Source organism: Cyrtonyx montezumae, unplaced genomic scaffold, assembly GCF_038088225.1.
Source record: "Cyrtonyx montezumae isolate F1298 unplaced genomic scaffold, pur_monq_1.0 scaffold_26, whole genome shotgun sequence".
Classification (NCBI taxonomy): domain Eukaryota; kingdom Metazoa; phylum Chordata; class Aves; order Galliformes; family Odontophoridae; genus Cyrtonyx; species Cyrtonyx montezumae.
In genome coordinates this window covers 3,830,786-3,851,692 of record NW_027072003.1, presented here as the reverse complement: position 1 = coordinate 3,851,692, position 20,907 = coordinate 3,830,786, and the positions used below count along the sequence as shown (strand labels likewise).

Sequence of the window (20,907 nt, the reverse complement as noted above, 5' to 3'; positions counted from 1 at the left end):
ATAAAAGGTGCAACAGTATTAAAAAGACACGCTCCACGTCCTTCACCCTGTGACACAGGCTGTCACACACGAGAAGGTGAGGACAAGTGCTCAATGTTTTAAAAGATGGAGCCCAGCCATGTGCTTGAGCACAGACTGCACCACGCTCCCAGCAGCAGAACTTCCCACTGCTGCTGTGCTGGAAGAATGAGGGCTCCTTTTCTCCTCCCTCCGAGTCACTGCAGCAATGCTTAGTGAGGATGGACGTACACTGAAGAGAGGACAGTTCACTATCGTGTGAAAAGCAAACAAGAAGGGGGAGAAAATCCAAGCAGGTGATGCAGGCAGTGCATCAGCAGCACGCCCAGCCCGGCGGGGACGTCTCTCTGATGTTAATATAATCCCCCCTCCAGGAAGCAGCAGGACTTCCATCCCCAGTGGATGAGGACATCATCTTCTCGATCAGGACTCTGGAAGACAAACAGCACCGGGCCACATCGTTTTAGGGCAGCACAGAGAAGAACAAAACAAAGCAAAACCAGCAAAAAACCAAAGCAACAACTCGTCCTAGTTGTACACAAAACTGCAGAGCTTTGGGTGCAAGCTGCTTGACCAAGGGCAGCAGAACTTCGGACCTCCTAGAATTCAGTTTCCCTTCAGGAGGTTCACTTGCATGTTACTGCTGCTATCTGTTACTCGCTGACAGCATCTCCCCTTACCTCAGCCAGCACTGCCTGAAGGAGGGAATTAACTCTTGTTGTTAGCTGTGCCCACCTCATAGACTCGTTGATGTTCTTGTTCTCCTTGACGGATGTTTCCACCCAACCAGAAAAGCCGTTCTCTTTGCTGAAGCAATCCACTTCTTCTCTTGTCACTGCCCACGGGGAAAGGTCGCTCTGTAACACAGCAGTGAGCCGGGTGAGGCTCAGCCTTTCAGCCCCCAACCCGGGAGGGGGACTCCCCCTCCCACCCTTCAGTGTTGGGCAGTGGGAGGAATCCCATCCCCAGGATTTCAAGCTGACACAGAGCTCTCAGGGCAAGGCTCCTAAGGAGATGCTGCGAGCAGCAATACATTTATCTCATGTGAGACACACGCACGCACAGCTCTGTGCTGCTCACTTTGTTTGCCAGCAGCAGGCACGGCACGGGGCTCCCATCCGGCAGCGTGAGCTTGCTGTCCAGGTCCTGCTTCCACTTCTGGCTGTTGCTGAAGGTGCTGACGTTGGTGACATCGAACATGATGATGCAGGCTGATGCCTCCCTGTAGTACAGCCGGGTCATGGACGTGAAGCGTTCCTGCCCTTGAGGATCGAAGGAGAAGGCAAAAAAATCCCCCCAGGAGTTATCAGTCCCTCAGCCAAACAACGTGCTCGCAGTAGGAAACAGAGGCACCGGGGTGCAGCCTGACGTGGGCACTGCAGGGAAAGGCAGCGACGTGGGGGACCGACCCCTCCTGCCCAACCCCCACTGAGCACTGCGTGGGATGAGGGCCTCTGCTTTCCCTTCCCAAATGTCTTTTCAGGACTGAAACTGAAATCCTCTTCTTTGCTGCTGCAGACTTCTCCTTCCTGTTTTCTTTTTCAAGATGGGGCGAAGGGGGAGGAACCCACAGCCCCACATCCCAATCCCGAGTGCCCCCCCCACCCCAGCGCGGGGATCTCAGGACCGTGGCCCCACGAGGAGCAGTGGTCCCGACCTGGACTCGCTTTTGTGCCCCGTGTCACCGTACCTGCGATGTCCCAGAGCTGAAGCCGCACCGTCTCCGACTCCGACCACTGCACCACCTTCAGGGCAAAGTCCACTGCGAATCCCCAGAAGAGAGGAGGCGTCGTTAGGGGCACCCGCACGGCCCGGGAGAGGCTGCGGGTGCTGCCCCCCCCCCCCTCCCCACGTCGCAGAATTGAACTGGCGTTCAATCCACGCGGCTCCATTCACATCCGCAGTGCTCACTTCATCTCTCCCCCACGCTCTTTGTTCGATAGTATTCCCCCCCCTCCCCAATACCTTTCCAAACGCCCCATCTCCGAGCACTAATTTCACACCGCGGAATAAACACGGAGGAACCGCGTGGGAAGGAGCCGCCCCTCCCTCCATCCGCACCCACCCCACGGACGGCTGCACCGAGCTGAGCCCCCCAACCCTCCCACCCCCCCCGGGCCGGGGCCGCGCTCACCTCCCACGGTGGATTTGTAGTGCCGGTTGAAGCTGTCGTTGGCGTAGCGCTGCACCAGCGATGTTTTTCCCACCGTGGCGTCCCCCACCACCAGCACTTTGAACATACGGTCCCGGTGCCCCATGGCACCCACAACCCTCCCCCCCACCCCAGATTCCCCCCCCACCCCCACCCGGCGCCGCGGTCACGTGAGAGTCAGGCGGAACCGCTCCACGCCACGCGCAGTTCCGGAGCGCGACGGTCCCCACGGGGCGGGACGGGGCGGGGCGGAAAGGATCGGGACGGAACGGGGAGGAACGGAGGGATGGGATGGGATAGAGCTGGGTAGGATTGCGTGGGTCGGAATAGGACAGGAACGGAGGAGTGCATTGGGAATGGCGCGGGGCGGTGGCACATCGCAGAGCCCCGCTCCCACGGCGCTCCGGGGTTGGCCGGAATTCCCTGCTCGTTATTGAGGGCATTACCCAAACGCCCTTTGGACACCGCCCTGTGAAGTCCGCCCCTTCACGGGAAAGCCACGTTCCTGCTCAGCCTGAACCCCCTCCAGCACACACTGTGCTGCTCCCACGAGCCAGCAGCAGAGACCCACACCTCCTTCCCCCCCCTTCAGGAAGCCACAGATCCCCTCACTGCTTTCCCCAGCTGGACACAGAGAATCCCCACCCCCCAAGTATCACACAGCCCCCCCGTGCCCCCCTCAAGCCCACCCAGATCCCAGCGTGCAGGACAGAAACCTCCCACCTCCCATCCGGACTAACTGCGTTCATCTCAGGGTGAAACAATTTGTCTCCCAAAGTCCGGTGGCAAAAGAGCTCCCCTATAAACCACACCAAAGTGCCCAGCAGGAGAAACCCTGAGCCTCAAAGGAAGGGCACCACAGTCCACATAAATAAACGTCATCTTTATTTAACGAAATATAATTTATCATCAGTTGACATCCGTCAATCCGGTTACAGAAACTATAAATAATTAAGACAGTCTTTTGTTTCTCCTTTAGTAAAAAGAGCAAACGGTGTTTCTCGTTTGCAGGCAGCTGTAGGGTGGGCCATGCAACTGAGTGCAAAGGGTGGGAAGAGCTTTTGTTTGGCTGCTGAATGAGGTCCTTCCCCACCCTGTCCACCCCACAGAGCTCCTGCACCCACGGGAGACCCCGAGCAGCAGTTCTCCCTGTGCAACTGAACACTGCTATCACACCCCCCCCTCAGCTCCAGGCAGGGAAGGGGGGGGGGAGGCTGCAGAAGTCCCTGTGCTCAGACTTGTTGCTCTGGGGGTGTGAGTTCGGTGTGTGTTGTTCCACTGTTTTGGTTTTATTTGTGTTTCTGAACAGAGCTGTGAGCAGCCAAGTGAGGAGGAGGAGGAGGAGGAGGATGGTTGGAGCTACTGCTACTAACAACAGCAGGGATGGAGGGGGGATGGTGAGCCCCACATCAGCACGGTAAGGAGCAGAGTGCTGGCTCTTTGGGACAGAAACGTGAAGTTCACCTAAGGGAGGAACTGAAGCCTTAGGAAACCCCAAATCCCACAGCTCTGGGGTGATGCCCCAGACCTGCAGGCAACCAGGACTGCAGGAGCAGTGCCAGCACCGGGAGAGCTCAGGTGTTATTTCAGGGCCAGGACACTGCACTGGGGACTGCAGGCATCTCCTTGAATGTCTGAGAGCAGCACCTCGCTGTGCTCCAGGCACTGCAGCACCAGAACTGGCTCCCATGCCATGTTTTCCCCCTCCCTGTGGATGTTAGGAGCTCTCTCCCATGCACACATGCACTCAGTTTCAGTTCATGCATCAGAGCCTGCTGAACAGCAGCATCACAAACTCAGTGCAGCTGAGTGAGGCTTCCAAGTCAAAAAAGATCCAATTAATAAACCATGCTCAGTTCACTGAATCGATTTATATCCAAACGGGAAAAGTAAAAAGAAGCGCTGAGTGCCAGCAGCACTCAGGAAGATGATTTACAAACGCCTCAGTCACAGCCTGAACAGGTTTCCTCTCCTTATGCATGAGAATCCACCCAGGGTGCACAGGTGGAGGAAGGGAGGGTTTCCTGGCTGCCCCCCAGGCTGGGCAGCACAAAAAGCAGGAGGGAAACACAGCTCACAGTGCTCAGCCCCTGCTGGCAGGCTGACCTGTTTCCCAGCTGTCTCCTATGCATACAGAGAAAGCCAACAGCTGAACACAGACAGCATCTTCTAAGAGAGCAGCAGCATAACGCTCCTGGGTTGGAAATGCTTCAGGCTCAGCAAGGGAAGGGACAGAGCAGCTCCTTCCCAGCTGCAGTGCACCCACGAGCAGCACACACACAGCAGCTGAAAGCAAGCCTTAAAGCACAGAGCTGGATAATCTCTTGACCAGAGACTTGCATGCTTTGGGTGCGAGGCACAGGGGAGGAACACAGGGAGAAAACACGAGGGGGAGGGCCACGAGAGAGAGAGAGAACAAATCCCCGTGCCCTCATCCACAAGGCTGAACGTTGCTAAAGGTAACACACATCTGAACCTTATCTCCAGTATTTAAAGCACTTAAGAAGCAAACAAAGCAGCCCTTCGCCTGCAGTGGCTGGGACAGGTGGGCTTCCTGCATGCTCCCCCAGAACACCAGGTCAGACAACTGCTAGGAAATTGCACTTGGTGATTGTCTCATTACACTTTCGCGTCCTTCCTAAAACTAGACTTATTTTCTGTACAAACTTGGCTTGAAATATAAAATTCCCATTGAAAATAATGAGAATCCTGTATCAAAGATGAAGTCTCGTTGAGAGACGGGCTGGGGGGAGGAAGCAGAGAAGGTGGAAGAAAAACAACCATGACAAAAAAAGAAAAAAAAATGAATGGAGGAGAGCTGAGAGGAGGGGAGAGGAGACACGGAGAGCTAGTCCCCCACATCAGAGTCCCTGTCACCAATAAGCCAGAGGACATGAAAGCTGAGAGCAAGGAGACCTGTTCCGATCAGGTCGCCCAGCGCCGTCAAGTAGGGGATGGAGAAGTTGTCAGGATCAAGGTCCCTGCCCCACATCCAGTGCACCATCCAGTCAGCAATGTACAGCAGAATGAGAACCTGGGAGGGAGGCAGAAAAGAGCCACGTGAGCCACAGCCCCGACCTGTGCAGTCCCAGTCCTCGTGGAGTACTGCTGCAGCTCACCTGTCCTCCACGTGTCACACTGAAACATAACAGCTCAGTGCACTGGTGCCCCAACACCAGGAAATCTACACATTTTGCATCTCCACCTTCAGATCTAACCAGAACAAGCTCAGAGATATGGGGCAAAAAAAGAGGACTCGGAATCATATAGAGCTCTTGGGAAGGGACAGCAGCATTTGGGATCCTGGGATGGAGAGCAGCTTCCCAGCAGCTGAAGCTACCAGAGCACGATGAGAAGGTTCATATCAGTGTTTAAAGACAACAGAAATCCACACTGGATCTTCTAAAACCTCAGGACTGGGACAAGGCTCCTTTGGCCACCACCACCCCTGGTTGCTCAGGGCTGGGAGGGCCTCTCTTGCACAGCAGCAGCACTGCAGAACCCCACAGCCCAGTGCCCCACAGCTGCACGCTGCTCACACTGTGGCTTTGCAGAGCAGCTGGGATTGGAAGAGCTCTGTGCCCACATCCACGCTGCCCAGGGGCTCACACAGCTGCTGTGAGGGGAGCAGGAGTGCCAGGCACTCACACACAGGCAGGAAAAGCCATGAGTGTGGGGGTCCTGCAAACTGCACAGCCTGCTTTCTGCACCAGCGATTAACAATTACTCCAGCACCTTATAGGGGAGCATACATCCCTCTGCAGTGCATCTACGACCCAGCTGGCTGAGCAGCTCCCTGCTGCAGGTGCCACAGCAGTGTCCCCTCACTGCACTCTGAGGGCTCACAGCTCCAGGAGGGGATTCAGCTCACCTGGAGAAGTGCAGCTGTCATGTAGAAAACGATGAAAATCGGGGTGAGTGTAGTGTGTCCACCTTGCATGGAGCTGATGGTGTAAAGGAAAACCAAGTGTCCAGGCACGACCAGAAGGAAGAGCACACGGGCAGAGCGGGAATTCACATCTGTTGGGAAACAAAGCTGGAGTTCAGGCTTCAGTGGGATGGGAACAGAGCAGCTCTGCACCTACAGCTGTGGTGTAAGCAAAAGCAGATACCAGAGCACTGGTCTTGCATCCTTGTGCTGCAGATTTAGGCTGGAAAACAGCACCCCGAATCCTGACTTTAAGTGTCAGGGTGAACAAAGACTCCATCAAACTCAGAGAGCTTAACTCTGCCCCCAGAGCAGAAGCTGTCCTCCAAGCCCAGCTGCCAAAAGGACTCACGTCCCTCTTCTGACAGCACTGAGTTCAAAGCTGCCAGGAATCCACCGTGATCGCTGAACTTCCTTGGAGCTCTGCCTCACTTTGGAGATCAGTTTTCTGACAGGTGATCACCACACTGCACCCAAACCCCGCAGATCGCAGCTGGTACAGATGAACAGAGCACCTTGGACCTCCCCTCCCAGGGGCAGCCCTGTACCTGAAGGCCAGAACCCAGGCTACAGGGTACCAAACCTCCCCAGCCAGCCCAGAGTATAATCATCTCTAAATTGGAATGCAGGTTTGGCTGTTCCCTGCTACAAATAACAGAGCTAAGAAGCATTTGCAGGTTAATTTTCTGTAACTGTAGCTCTGTCACAGCCCAGCAGACCTGCAACACTCAAGCAGCATCAAGGCAGGTTTAGGTAACCCGAACATCTGGAAAAGATTTTCTGGGTGGAGGATTTACAGTATTACGCAGCCAGGGCACGGCGACGTGCTTTCCTAATCCAGCAGGGATACGTCCACTTGTGCAGCAGCTCTGCCAAAGGTCCACCCGTCTCTAGAGGGCAGGCCAGGCCAGAAGAGCAGAGCTGACAGCTGCCTCGGAGCCACAGCCACCATTTCCCGTGACCGTGCTCCAGTGAGGGCTGCAGCCCAGGTCAGCCAGCCATCTGCAGCAGCTGCTGCTGGCACAGCTCAGTACTGTACTATTCCAAGCCCTGTCTGGAGTACCTGAGCTGAAGAAAGTGCTGCAAGGGCTGGGGCACTTGCGAGGGGCTGCTTCAGAGCTCTCTCCAGGCATCCCATTCATGTGCAGGTAGGTGGAGATGCGACTCGCCTGCACTGCCACCAGGTTGCCACCCACACCTGCAGGTAAGGAGAGCACAGAAAGGTAACACCTCAATCCCAACTGAAAATCATTTTCAACAGCCAGCACACCCGGAGCTGCGATAATGCAACGTCCATTTCTGACACAAACTCCACTTCTGCAGGATGCAAAGAGCTGAGACAAAGAACGCTGCTCTCCAGTTTTCCCCAAGGCCTCCCAGTAAAATGCACACACTTCCATCACTGCAGCTTTGACTGGGAAGAATACAGGAAACAAACATGACAAATGGGGCACTGAAACAGACACAGGAAGTTCAAAGCTATGGGTATCTGCATGAAGCATAATGAAACTCTGGAACTCATAACACAAGATGTGCTGCTGTAGGATTAGCTCAATTCACTGCAAGGCTCAGAACTGCTGCACAACAGAGTTCCCTCAGTTCATTGGGCAGAAAGGAGGTCAAAGCTTCATTCCAGAATAAACTAGATTGCCTGATCCAAGTTACAAACCCAAATCTTGATGTTATCAAGTGCTGCAGGGCGCCTATCTTGGATTGGGGGTCTTTCATCAGGCACAGGAAGTAGATAACACAGTTGTTGTTGCAGCTCAGATGTGGAAAGCTGCTTTCAGGCAATAGCCTTCCCCAGGCCAGCTGCCCCTCTGCTGAAGGGCTGGCACCAGGAGGAGCCACACTGCTGTTTGTGTCTAATCTCATCTCACTGGTGATCTAGCAGAATTAGCCTCCTTAATCTGCCTGCAATGAGGCAGAGGCCAATTTCAGTGTTTGCCAGGAACCATCACAGCTGCAATATCACTGTGGAAAGGAACTCACCGTTAATAACTGGTGTGAAGACAGCCATCCCAGCAAAGTTTGGATCTGAGACTGTTCTGTCCAAAATTAAACCCCCAACGCTGCAGAGGGAAGAGCAAAGAGCTCAGTGCTGAACTCATCAGGCAGCACACACAAAGCACTGCATGTCTTCTGTGCTGCAGTGCACACATCCCCCCCTCCAACATGTGCAACAACCACAGGTGTGGGTGCACGCCTTTAGGCCTCAATATTTGGTAACAAAAGTCTGAGCACAGTCATGGCTGCCCAAAAGACTGAAGATAAAATCCCTCAACGTACAGTTTACTGCAACACAGTAATCAAAAGCAACCCTGCCCTTCAGAGGGCAAAGAAAGCTCCTGGGAGGACTGCTGGGCAGGACCTGAGGCCGTGCCAGAATCTCCCTGTGCAGCAGCAGGCACGCTGCAGGGGCTTTGGATTCCAGCAGTCAGGTGCTGTGGGCCCTGGGCCTGAATCCCAGCATCTCTGTCTGGAAAACACAACGTGACCTCCAGTTCCCTGGCAGAGGCCACTGTGGAAGGAGAAGTTTGGTTCTCTGTCTTTCTCTGGAATCTGTCAGAGCATGAATAGGTTGGAAGGGATGGGGGGAAGCGGGGAGTTTTCTGTGTGTGTTTCAGGGACCTCTCCCACACCTTCCTACCTGCTAATGGCCATTGCAATAATGACTGGCTCCCAGCCAGAGTACAGCACCTCCCGAGTCGCTGCGTTCTTCTTGGCAATGATGATCCAGATGGGCAGCAGAGCTATGAAGAAGGCACACACCAAAGGATTCACGTATGCTTTGCTCTCTGAGGGGGAAATAAGCAAAGGCAACGGGTCAAGGGCACGTGGCAGTGAGACGTGGTGCTGCTCCAGCTGAGCTCAGCAGACCTGCCAACAGACTGCTGCCATCCCCGGAGTCAGAAACACACAAACTAGACCAGGCCAGCCTCATCTCCACAAGACCCAGCGTTTCCTCCTCATGCACCTGCTGAGTGAAACCTCTCGTTTCCTAACTGCTCCTTCTCACTTCCCACTCCTCGGAGAGACCTCCCAGCACAGCTTCACCTTTGGCTGAACCTGGCTGAGTCACATCCTCAGCATCCCATCCGCCAGGGGAGGAGGGTGGAAGAGGGAGGAGGAAGTCTACAGTGTACAGCTGCAGCTCTGCACTGAGGACCCCCAGCTGGTGCTGGCAGTACAAAAGATTACAACCAAAGCTGCCTTCCCCCACCCGTTTTAGCCACTACCAAGCTCCTGGCACTTAAAAGCCTCAAGGGGAATAAGAGTAAAGGAACAAAGTGAAATGCAAGGGAGATGCTGCAACAGACACAAGGACCAGGGAGAGACAAAAGCCCTTTGTTGCTCCTCACCCAGCTCTTTGTACAAGCCCCAGCTGATTCCTGAAAGCAGAGCCAGGGTGATGAGATCCCCCAGGCTGGCAGCAATTGGTGTGGCTACGTTATCAGGATTGATTCCCATCTTCCTGGATCCAATGATGACTCCAATCATGATCATGCCTACAGCAAAAAAAGAGGAAGAAAATAGGATGATGGCAAGGAGAGCCCAGCACGTTAGGAAGAGGTACACAGAGAATGTACAGGATGTGTCTCCTACCCAGGACAAGGGAAGCAATGAAAGCAGTAGCCACGCTGCTGGCACAGAGCAGGACAGCATGATCAAGGCTGAAGTGTCCATCTGGAATCCATCCAAATATCACTGCTGCAATCGAGGCCAGGAAGCCAACCACGGTAGCCTGAACCTGAAAATAAAAGCTAGACAGTCAGCAAGAAGGCTTAAGTGGCAAAGTGGTCCTGGAGTACTATTTCAGGTGGATTAGCATTCAGCAAGGAAACACCTTCAGGGCAAACTGCTATGGTAAGGTGACTACAGGGTAATTACAGGGTAATAAGGTGCCATTTGTTTCCCACTAGACATGCAATACTGACACTCAATACCCAAGAGAAGACATTCAAGCCTTCTGATGTCTCTTCAAGTTGGGCTTCAACAATTACCAACATTTTTCTTTCTCATTTTCTTACCTGTATCAGAGCCATGTTCCCTGTTATCATCTTCCAGAGCTCTTTGGGCGTATCCATTTGGCCAATATTAGCCTGCAAGAAGACATCATGGCATCAGTAGAACTTTGAAAGATGGATGGCATTTTGCACTTGCTAACAGTCAGATTCCTGCCTTCCAGCTATGCAGGTTGGTGCCAGGAGCAGGCAAGAATAACGACTGCAAACCCTCACCTCTTACGGGAGGGCAGTTCAGTAGCAAAGAAACAAGTGTTCATGTGCACACACACGTGTGCAGCCAGGTTACACCTCCATAGTAACAACCAAGTTTGGGCCATGCAACTCTGAGAATACCACGTGGGCTCCACAATCTGAGCAACTACCACATCTCTTCCAACAGCCAGCCTGGCTTTGCCGCCCAGCACACCAAAGCTGTTCCCAGTTTCAGCTCTGACACCCTCTCTTTTCCATCAGCAGGAACGGGCTGACACTCTCCTGTGCAGCAAGAGCACTGCAGAACTTTGAAGGGAGTGTAAGGCAGAATCGACAGCAATAGAAATTCTGATGAACATCTTGCAAAAACACTCTGCCCTCACGCAGAGTCACGCACTGCTGCTTGAATCCACTTCACAGGTGATGAAGCCAGCCTGGCCCAGGCCCAGCTGGGTCATGCTGCCCCTCGAGTCGCCCAGCCAGGAGTGAAGCAGGGGTGCACAGATCCCAGGTCAGCTATCTGAGTGCCCCCAGCTCTGACACAGAGCAAGGCCAGAACAGCAGCACGTGGGCACAGGGAGCTGGCAGCAGGAACTACTGCTGGGGATAAAAACTGAGTAAACAAGGCTAGTGCCACGTGGAGACCAACTGAGCAGCAGGAAGCAGCCGTGGCACACGGGTCATCTGGCATCACTACAGGAGATGCTAATCAGAATAACCAGAACAGACGGAAAGCTGCTTTAATTTCTTGGCATACAATCCAAACAAAACCCAGCAGCATCCCTGCAGGACACTCTGCTCTCCCCTTACACCTTCTGGTCTTCACAGAAACTTGGAGAGAAGGACAGGCAGAAAGTATGTGCCCGTGTACGACCTCGTGGTGTTCAAAGTGGATGAACACAAAGAAGGAACAAATTTGTCACTATGAAATCATGAGGGAGAGGCTCAAGAAATCTGAAGTAGTTGCACGATGGAGTCACTGGCTGAAAGTGTCAGGCTTCTGACAAACAATAGAGCAGCAATTCCTGCCTCTCAGGTTTCTTTCCTGGTCTACACAAAGAAATCTACGACCAACCAACCCTCGTGCTCTCCTTACTGCATACACCCTACAGAGAAATGCCAGGCCACGTCCACCAGCACTGAGATATGCCCATCTCCAGGGTGAGTTCTTCTGGTTGGTTTAGGGGAGGGGAAGAAAGAATGGGGGAAAAACAAAAAGTTGACTGTAGAACTGCACTAAGCACATCCAGTGTGGGAATTGGAGCTCCATATGAAGCCTGACCTTCACATTCTTGCCACATGGCAATTAGGTTGGGATTAACATAACCTAGCTGTAGTCACTGGCAACAGCATTTTAATCCTTTAACTTAATGGGGCAGTTTTGCTTCTTAATTGTGAAAGGAACTTCAGAGGTGACTTAATGCAGCACTAATTAGAAACTCACAATCTGAGAAATCCTTCCAGACTGCTTTCCTGCGGAGCGAGCACAAGAACTGCATCGTGAAGCACTGCCCAGAGGAGAGCACACTCCCCATGGGAAAAAAGGGAAAACTAAAGAGATTGTCAAACCCCATCACTCATCGATACAAGGGAGTGGTGTGCAAGGCTGGGAGACCCGAACACAGGCAGCACAGCCTCCATTCCTGCTGGGGTGAAGGAAAGCAGGGGACAAAGGCTGCTGTGAGCTGGAGGTGTGCTCTCTGTGCCAGTTCCCTGGTGACCCTGCTGCAGCCACCAGAGCAGATGGGGACGTTCTGCATTCCTGTGGTTTCCACGAAGGCAGCACGGTCTCATTCCCTCACCGAGCTGCCCTGGCGTTGCTCTGGGTCAGCTCCATAATGCTGCAGAAGTATTGTGCTGCCTTTGTCCCAGCAGAGCCAAGCACTCACCCTGATCAGTCCACGCTCAAAGTGTGCTCTGAAAGCTGGCCAAGGCCAAGCTGAGGGGCAAGAGGGAGAACAGCCTGTGTTCGGGTCAGCAAGGATTCTGACATGATCTGAACAATAGGGAATGAATAAAACAAAGGGATTTGTTTCTCAGAATGAAGGAGCAAACAAAGCTCAGCCTGCCACAAGCTGCAGTGCTCAGCCTGACCCTGCAAGCCTTGGTGCAGGAGCACAGCAGCTTTGTTCTCCCCAGTAGCACCTGGAAAGAGGAGATCAGCACCAAGGGGAAGCTGTTCCCAGGTGGAGGTGGGCTCCAGTAGTGCTGAGGCCAAGTCAAGGGCAAGTCATGCCCACATGCCACTGGCTGAGTGGGAAAGAAGGCACCAAGGAGTGAAGAGTCACCCCACTGGCATCACCCCACTGCTTAAGACGGAAGAAAGAGGAGACAGAGGAGCAAATACAGAGAGAGCTTTTCAACACTTCCCTATACTTCCTCCTGCAGCAACCAGAAAGAGCAAAGGGAGCGTGCTAAGCAGCAGTTCTGCCATCCAGACAGTTCTCCACCTGCAATGCCAAGGCTGAGCTGAGGCTCTTGCTTCAAGGACTCTCCTCCAGCACTACCCAGCACAGAAACAGTAGAGGTAAACACCTGGCAGCAGGTAGCTAACCCCTTGCAAATGTAAGATTCAAGGCTATACGCTCACCACAGGACTCACAGAACCATCAGGCTGTCACTTGCTGTCACGTTCAAGTAGATGCTTTACAGATGGAGTATTATTGTCCCTGTTAAAAGAAGATGCCTCTCTCCAGTGCTGCTCAGCTACAGAGAGACTGCTGTGTTACAGAAACATTTAAACACAAAGCAATTCATTTACAGCTGGACTAAGACAGTATTCTGAGGAGCTAACAGAGCCTGTCCCCATTTCTCACAGGGAGCTCAGTGTCACGTGGGAACCAGACTGAGTCCTAGCAAGAGAAATGCCCTGCCATGTCTCTCCATCAACTTGAAGAGGATGTCAATCCACCTGACTGCTCTCTCTGCAAGCTCTCCTCCATCTCAGCCTTCACTATACAACTCTGCAGGGTCTCATCTCCCAGTCCTACTGAACCTGGCTTGTTTTGGCCTGCTCTGTGTGCTCTGGTTGCATGCCTGCACCCAGCTTCCTGGTAAATGAAACCAGATCCAAACACTCCAGGTATTAAACTGCCAAAGCCTTTTTGTGCACCGTGCCTCCAGGCTCACGAGCAGTCCTGACAAGGAAGTGAACTGTCAGCAAAGCTTAAGGACTATTGAGCTTTTAAATCTGATCGGTCAAATGGGATGGAAACACCTGGCTAGAAGGTTCAGCTCCAATCTCTGCTTTGGGTGGGCACTGCATTCACGTGCACACACCTTCCTCTCCCCCCCAAAAGGAGACGTGCTGCTCCTCAGTGTGCCCTGGGTACTCACAGCTGTTGACAGGCGAGATGCCAGTGTCATCTCCAGGTTCCCCTTCAGGCCCAGTAGTGCAGGCACCAAGATGAATACCTCAGTCACGTATTTGAAGACATCCCAGTGCTGCAAGATTGAAACCAAAAGAAGGGTAAATAATACATCACAGCTGTTAGAAACCTTTGCTTTGGAGTGAGAACCTCCTCCACTGCCTTTGCACTCAGGCACTGCCTGCAAAGTGTGAGTGGATGACTCAGTTTCACTTCCAGTCCTGGTGCCACACTTTCCAGCAACATTACTGCCTCTGACATTTGCGAGGCAGTGACCACATGGTTCCTGCTGAGCTTCCAAACAGGATCTCAGCCTGCAACTCTCAGCTCAAAATCCCCTAAAGCTTAACTACTGACAAAGCACTTACGCATGTGGGGGCCAAAAACGGAGAGAGGAAGCAGCAGCTTTGCACAGCACACACTGGTGCTGGCAGAAATGAGTACTGAAGCTTGCCTAGAGGCATTCCCCATATGTATTCCTTACAAACACCTCTCAGAGCACAGCACTGCTGCTCCCTGGTGCTGCCAGCCCCAAGCAGTGGCTCACTGCTGTCTCTGCTCCCACTCCTGCTGCAGAGGGGCTGGAACCATATGGTCTTTAAGACCCCTTCCAACCTAGGCCATTGTATGGCCCTGTGATGCTCTCCCTGAGGTGCATGCTATCCCTCTCCATGGCACAGATATCACACTTGCAGATATCTGTAGCCCTCCCTGACTCTAAAGCACAGTCAGTTTCTCCACACAAGAGACAGAGCACGCAGCCTTGTTATTTTGGGATATAAAACCCAGACTAACTGTAGTGCACGCAGTCTCTTAGGAGAGCAGCTGCCTTCCCAGAAAACACAAAACCATCCCAAAAAAAACCTCCCAACCCCATCCCAAAACCCAACGCCCAACCACACAGGCTGCACAAACCTCGTTGCTCAATTCCTTACTCTTGTGAGCATTTTGTAAGGAGACTATGTCCAAAAAATAACTCCTGCTTCCCACACCACTTAGCTGGCATCCTCCTTAGAGGAAGCTGCTGGAATGGTGCGTCCAGAACCTGCCTCCTGTGCTGAGCACGTTGGCAGCTGCAGTTTCCTTCCTGTGCCATTACCTGCACCGGGCTCTGTCTCCCCATCTCCCCCCCCCCCCCCCCCGGCAGTGCTGCTCAGGCTGCGTACCCGAAAGGATGTGTAATTCCTTCTAGGATGAGGAGTGTTATCAGCCAGCACCTTCCAGCAAATAAAGCTCACTACCTGCATGACTAACACCTTCCTGTTGGGAAGGACTTCAGTGATTTCTGTTTATTTTTCCATCCTCTGTGATGCTCGCCTCCGGCGCTGGGACACTAAGAGCCAACAAGCTCCAGCTCCCTGCCAGGTCCTCTGCAGCACTGTGCTCAAGCTGCAGGCACTGAAAGAGCAGTCAGAGAGAAACGCGTGGCCACAGGAGGCTGCTGAGCACCTGAGAAGAATCAACTGGGACCATTTCTTCTTAAAGAGCCCAAAGAAACCCTGCAGCCTCTGAAGTGCTCACACACAGCAAGTCCCAGAGACCTCCCGCTGCCAGAAGTGCCCTAGAAGCTACATCCCTGCACAGCCATCCCAGCCAGCAGCCACCCACCACTGAGCAGGGGAGGGAGAATCAGTCTGAAAGATTTCCTTTGGCACAGCGACACGTCAGGCTGTGCTTCCTCTAAGGTCACACCTAGGATCAGTGAGCTCTGCTCTCCTCAGACTATTTTTAGGCAGGCCTGGCAGTCATTACAGCTATTTTGCTACTTGCTGTAACTGGCAAATCCTTTACTATGACTTCCCCGTATCTGGAATTCAATCAGCCAGCACCACGCTCCCATTTCCCAGCATGATGAGCTGGGTGCCACCAGAACCCTTTAACGAAAGGGACACTGCCATTAGCACTATGCAACAGCTTCCTGGCCCCTCCTTCCTCCAGGGAGATCACAGAGGCAGAGTAGGGTCAGGCAATGGCCAGCACAGGGTTGCAGCCCTCTGCACCCCATCCCACTGCCACCGTAACCTTTACAGGAGACTGCACTGCAAACCAGTGCCAGGAGCTGCTGTAACTGAGCGAGACAGAAGTGTTCCTGGGGAAAGGAAAAAGAGCCATCCTCAGGGAGGGAAAACAAGGAGATTTCTGCAGACATCAGCAGCTCGCTTGCTGCAAAGAGCAGGACCTGTGGGCTCCTGCCAACTTGCTTAATATAAGATGTTATACAACACTGGGCTATGGGGCATTTTGTGCATCCCAAAGGCCTCCTGGCTCCTGCAGAGCACAGCCCTACAGGAGAGCCACTTCAAGCACCCCACAATGGGGGCACAGCCCGCATGGGTTACCTTACCTCACCCCCATCCTCCCAGCAGAGTTGCTGGGCTGGAGCACCAAGCCCAGGTGCTGCTCTGCTGTTCCTCCAGGCTTCACACATGCAGGCATCAGACACTCCCAGGACAGCAGCTGCTTTTTGGCCTGTGCCACGTTCAGTCGCTGTGCGTGGGGTTAAGGCACACAGCAGCAGTGTGGGGCAGAGCAGGATGGTGACTCAGGACTGCTCACAGGGAAGGAAGCGCTGCAGAGGCAGCAGGTTGGGGCTATCGCTGCCTCAGCACAGCTGCTCCTGTCTCTGTCCTCCCAGGGCCCCAAAGAGACAAACAGCCTTGCCAGGAGAGCTCAGAATCTGTGCACCTCTGGGAGGAGGAGGGCACCAGGCACAGCTGATGCACATGGAGCACTGCAACACTCTTCCAGGGCCGCCCTCACATCCACAACAGGGCCAGGACTGAAATTCTGGATAGCAGCACAGCAATGGGAAAAGTGGGCCCATGCTCCATGAAGGAACAAGGCTCAGCGTTCCCCACTGCTCACCAGAGGGATGCTAACACCTGAGGTGGACAAATGGGAGGTGAGCAGACTCCCTCCTCCATATTCAACACCATCCATCCTATCCAAAGCAGCTCCAGGGAACAGGCAAGTCTGGAAAACAACAATTGAGGCTCTGCAGGGAGTGGGGACTGTGCCAACAGTGCCTTGCTGTACACAGAGAAGCAGGTGGCACACGTGTAGGTCTCCAATCCCAAAGGGAGCAGAAACAAATTAATAGGGATGCATTAATGGGACAGCGTGGCCAAAGGCCAGGGCTGCTTGCTTTCATGCTAGGGAGACCAATTACAGCTGGCTGATTACTCCATTTGTCCAAAGTGGAGGAAATGGAGTTCATGGAGCCCTCCATCCATCACAGATCACAGCTACATCCAAAGCAATGGGATTCCTGCCTGCCCCTAGCTGCTCACTGCCTCCTTCCCCAGGGCTCTGAGCCTCTGGGAAGCCAGTTCTCAAGATCAGCTCCCCAAACTCTGCAGGCAGGCAAGCTGAGACCACACACTTCCTTCCCCCATTTCCACCCTATGGCATCTAGATGCCTCATTTAATCCCAAGGCTAAAGGGAGTTAAGGGAGCTGGCAGGACACGCTGCGTAGCTACATGCTGAGCTGCTGTGGAACACAGGAATTACAAAGCTGTATTTCCAAAGGCTGTAAATAAAAGGCAGGAGAGCACAGCAGTGTGCCACAGTATCCCACCCAGGCCCTCCCCTCCCCGGTCAGGAGGGCTGTTCCTCCTGCAGGAAGGACCTGGAGCTGCGTTCAAAGCTCCAGTCCAGGAAACTGCCAGAAGAACCAAACATAAGTTTACAGGGACTGTGCAAACAAGTCTCTTTTTCAAGAAATCTATTCTAGTAAATCTCTCCTGGCTTAATTTGGCACCACCAGCCCTTCCTGTCCAGAGGCACAACACTCTCTGCAGGTTGCATCAGGAGAAACCCCAAGGATGACCAGTGTGCTAAGGCATGCAGGAAGCAGCCACTGGGGCAACACAGCAGAAGTGCCTGCCCCACACGGCCTGCCCCACGCAACAAGGACAAGGAACTCTGCACAGCAGAAAGGGGTGAGCAGCTCATCAGCTGCCACAGACAGCTGCTTGGATTCCCACGCTAGAGGGAACGGCCTGGTAAGTCATCACATTGCCCATGTAAAAGTTAACACGAGCTGTGTACTTCCCACAGTGCCACCCACCTCGAAACACCTAAGGAGATGTCTGATAACACAGCAGTTTCCATCTGGAGGAATCAGCCAGCTCTCTGGCTCTGGCTGGTTCTTCCTAAGAATCAGCTCCACACAGCTCTCAGGAGGAATCCCCCCATCAGCCCAGTTGCTTTTGGGTTGTTTCAAGCACATGAGAAGGCAGAGCAGGGCCACTCAGCCTGAGCAAGCCACCATGTGAGTGTCCCGTACCCAGTGGGATCGTTAACCCAGCTGGCACCAGCCCAGTGTGCTGAAACAGCACAGCAAACATCACGGGCAGGAACGGGAAACAAGGCCCACAGAACTGCGGGGCAGGGCTGGGATGACGGTCATCACCAGGGGATGATTGCCACATTATTCCCAGCAGGAACGTGCCTCAGTTCCCAGATAGGTCCTTTGGCTGCACATCTGGAAGTCATGACCTCGTCCTAAGAGCAGGGCAGCAGCAGTGTAAGGGTGACCAAAGTGCTCCTCCCCTTGCTCCAGGCACCACCGAGCTCTGTCCTACCCCAACCACCATGCAAGGGAACACAACTCTTCCCCTCATAGCTGCAATCTGCCAAACTAGCTTTGCAATTCAAATACCTTCTAGCTTAGGATCAAGCCTACAGAGATGGGATTGGGAGCCCAGCACCACAACGGGGAGGTCAGTCCTACCTGCACAACATCCAGCACCATTCCAGCAGCAACCGTCCCAAAGCCTGCCAGGAGGAAGGGAAAGAGGACTTGCAGCCCGATGGAAAAGGAGGTCTCCTTGAACGGTGAGGCTGGCTCAGGGCTTCTGTCTGTGCTGGTGTCATCACTTTCATTGCTCTGGCTGCCGTTTTCCAGCAGGGCATCTTCTTCTCTCACACCTTTAGCATTGGCATGGGACTCCAGCACCACTTCCACCCCGACACCATCAGGTCCCAGGAAGCTGGAGGGCTCCACCCGCTGCCCCCGGTCCGAACTGGCGAGGCAGTCCATGGGCACGGCAGGCAGCACGGCCCCGTTGGCCTGGTGGGCCTCCTTCTGCTCTGGCTTGGAAGACATACTGCAGAGAGGCTATCCTGAACCTCAGCTTGGTGGGCCTACAGCCAGCAGCTGTTCCAGAAGAGACCTTCTGCCAGGAGCTTACACAAATGGCCTTTCCGGCATCTAGAGGCCACCTCTCCTAGCCCTGCTCTCCTGCCTTCGAGTGCAGAGACTGCTCCCGCAGCAGAGATCCCCATCAAGCAAAGTCCGGGAATGGGGGACACCAACAGCTGAGCTAGCAGAGAACGCAGTGGGAAATGGGAGCTACAGAAAGCTCTTCTGAGCTGTCCTTCCCTCCAGCACCAGAGGTACACAGCCACAGGATCTGAGCTTCTTCTCCTCTTTGACTTCAGCACATCTTTCCCCAGGTCTTCTTCCAGCAGCACAACTGCTGTGATGGGGCACGAGGCAGAGAGAAGAACAGATGAATTTAAGCTCACTGAATAAAACAGCAGCTGAGAGGAAGCAGAGAGGAGCCGTGAGATGGGTTGGCTTTCAGGGGGGGTACAACCCAGCTCTTCCTTACTTCCTCCAGTGGCGTTTTCCTTCTGCAGAGCTCGAGGCTGACAGCTCCTGCGGGTGTCTGCTCTGTTTCAGCCGGTTCTGTGCTCTCCTCCCAGCTGCCAGCACTACCACTGAGCTCCAAGCGTCACCGCCGTCCCCTTCCAGAAGAATTTCTCACCTTACAGCGTGAGGCGCTGACAGTTCTTATTTCAAGTAACAGCAGCTCCCAGTTAAGGTTACGTTCCGAGGCGAGCAGGCTGCAGGGAAGGAGCTGGCGCTCGGGCAGCCTCAGACGGAACGCTCCTCCCCAAAAAGCCCGGCTTTCACCTGAAACACACCGCGGCAAAAGCGGGGATGCTGCGGGGTCAGGCAGCACAACGCCTCATTCATCCCGCAGCATCCTCCTCCGACGCGACACGTCAACAGCGCTCACGGCCGCTTCCCCACGCGGGGAGCGCGGGGAGCACGCAGCCCTCGCTCCCCCAGCGGCCCCCACCGCCCCGGCCGGGCCCCCAACCTCCAGCACGGGGTCCCCCCGCCCGCAGCTCGGCCCTCACCTCCCGCCCGCCGTCGCTCAGCACCGGATCCACCGCGGCCGCCCCCACCCGTTGCCGTGCCCATGCGCGGCGGGGAGGCTCCGCCCCAAACCCGCCGAGGGGGCGTGGTTTAGGTCACGTGTCGCCAAGCCCACCTGGAGCCGAGCGCGGTCCACGCCCGCGGTCCCGTCCCGTCCCCAGCCGACCTGCACAGCTCCGTGCCGCGGGGACGGCTCGGGAGCCACGCACAGCTCAGACCTGAGCCCCGAGAGGCAGGCGGGACACGCACCGCGCGACACCGTTGAGCACCGGGGGTTCCCTGAATTATGCCGTGCTTTGGAAGCAAAGGCGGAGCAGTGTGGGTATCATACAGAAGCCATCAGCCACCCACCGAGCAGCATGCAGATAGCGCAGGGAAAGACACTATGGTTTTCTAAGCCCCCCCGGCCCCTGAATCGCTGCAGATGTCACTTCTAAAAAGGCTGAGCTGTCAGCACAGGGTATTGTGAACCCACTACTCCAAAAGGCATCAGTGGTTTATTGGTGCTGATTGAATTCTCACAACTGCCTGATGCGGTGCTGGCAAAGAAACAGAGAGAACTTGATGTCTGAAGGGAAGCAGCAGCAGCTCCACACTGCAGCCCCACTGCAGCCCCAAGCCCTGACTCCAACCCTAGCCTCCATCCTGCTTTGTGCAAAGGAACCTGGCTTGCAAAGCTCTGCCTTCATCTTTCCTTCCTGACCTGGAAAACCCATATCTCGCCTGCCCCTCCCCCACCCCCATAAAGACAATGCGCACCAAAATGTGACCTTGCTGATGAACAGCCCGGCCAGCTGCACGCTCAGGAAGTGGAAGCATGAAGACAAAAGCTCCATGAGACAAGAAAACAGAAATAGATAAAATCCCCACCAGCAACAGTGACGCGCAGAGATCAGAAAAGCAGAGGATGAAAGGGCAGGAAATGGCTTTCCAACTACAGGGGAGCAGGTACCAAAGGCAACAAACACTTGGAAAGAACCGAGCACTGCATCACAGCACTCAGAGCACTGCATCACAGCACTCAGAGCACTGCATCACAGCACTCAGA

At 54.2% G+C, this 20,907-nt stretch overlaps 2 protein-coding genes across 4 annotated transcripts; both read right to left on the bottom strand.

The window, feature by feature from the left end:
• Positions 1-257: 257 nt before the first annotated feature.
• On the bottom strand, positions 258-2,276 carry RAB29 (RAB29, member RAS oncogene family). 3 transcript variants are annotated; one of them, XM_065740211.1, is made up of 5 exons: positions 2,153-2,276; positions 1,709-1,780; positions 1,099-1,280; positions 754-875; positions 258-449 (listed from the first exon to the last, which is right to left on the bottom strand). In XM_065740211.1, the coding sequence occupies exons 1-5, from the start codon at positions 2,274-2,276 to the stop codon at positions 332-334; spliced, it is 618 nt and encodes a 205-aa protein (XP_065596283.1). In that variant the 3' UTR covers positions 258-331. The 3 variants fall into 3 exon arrangements, with proteins under 3 accessions (XP_065596283.1, XP_065596285.1, XP_065596284.1); XM_065740212.1 differs by having other exon boundaries at positions 296-449; positions 1,099-1,275; XM_065740213.1 differs by lacking the exon at positions 2,153-2,276 and having other exon boundaries at positions 1,099-1,275; positions 1,709-1,781.
• Positions 2,277-4,977: 2,701 nt separating this feature from the next.
• On the bottom strand, positions 4,978-19,157 carry SLC41A1 (solute carrier family 41 member 1). Its single transcript, XM_065740427.1, has 10 exons — positions 18,423-19,157; positions 13,655-13,762; positions 10,130-10,201; positions 9,705-9,849; positions 9,461-9,607; positions 8,749-8,896; positions 8,091-8,170; positions 7,162-7,296; positions 6,042-6,190; positions 4,978-5,204 (listed from the first exon to the last, which is right to left on the bottom strand). Exons 1-10 carry the CDS (start codon positions 18,795-18,797, stop codon positions 5,019-5,021), a joined length of 1,545 nt encoding a protein of 514 aa, XP_065596499.1. The 5' UTR covers positions 18,798-19,157; the 3' UTR covers positions 4,978-5,018.
• Between the last annotated feature and the right edge of the window lie 1,750 nt (positions 19,158-20,907).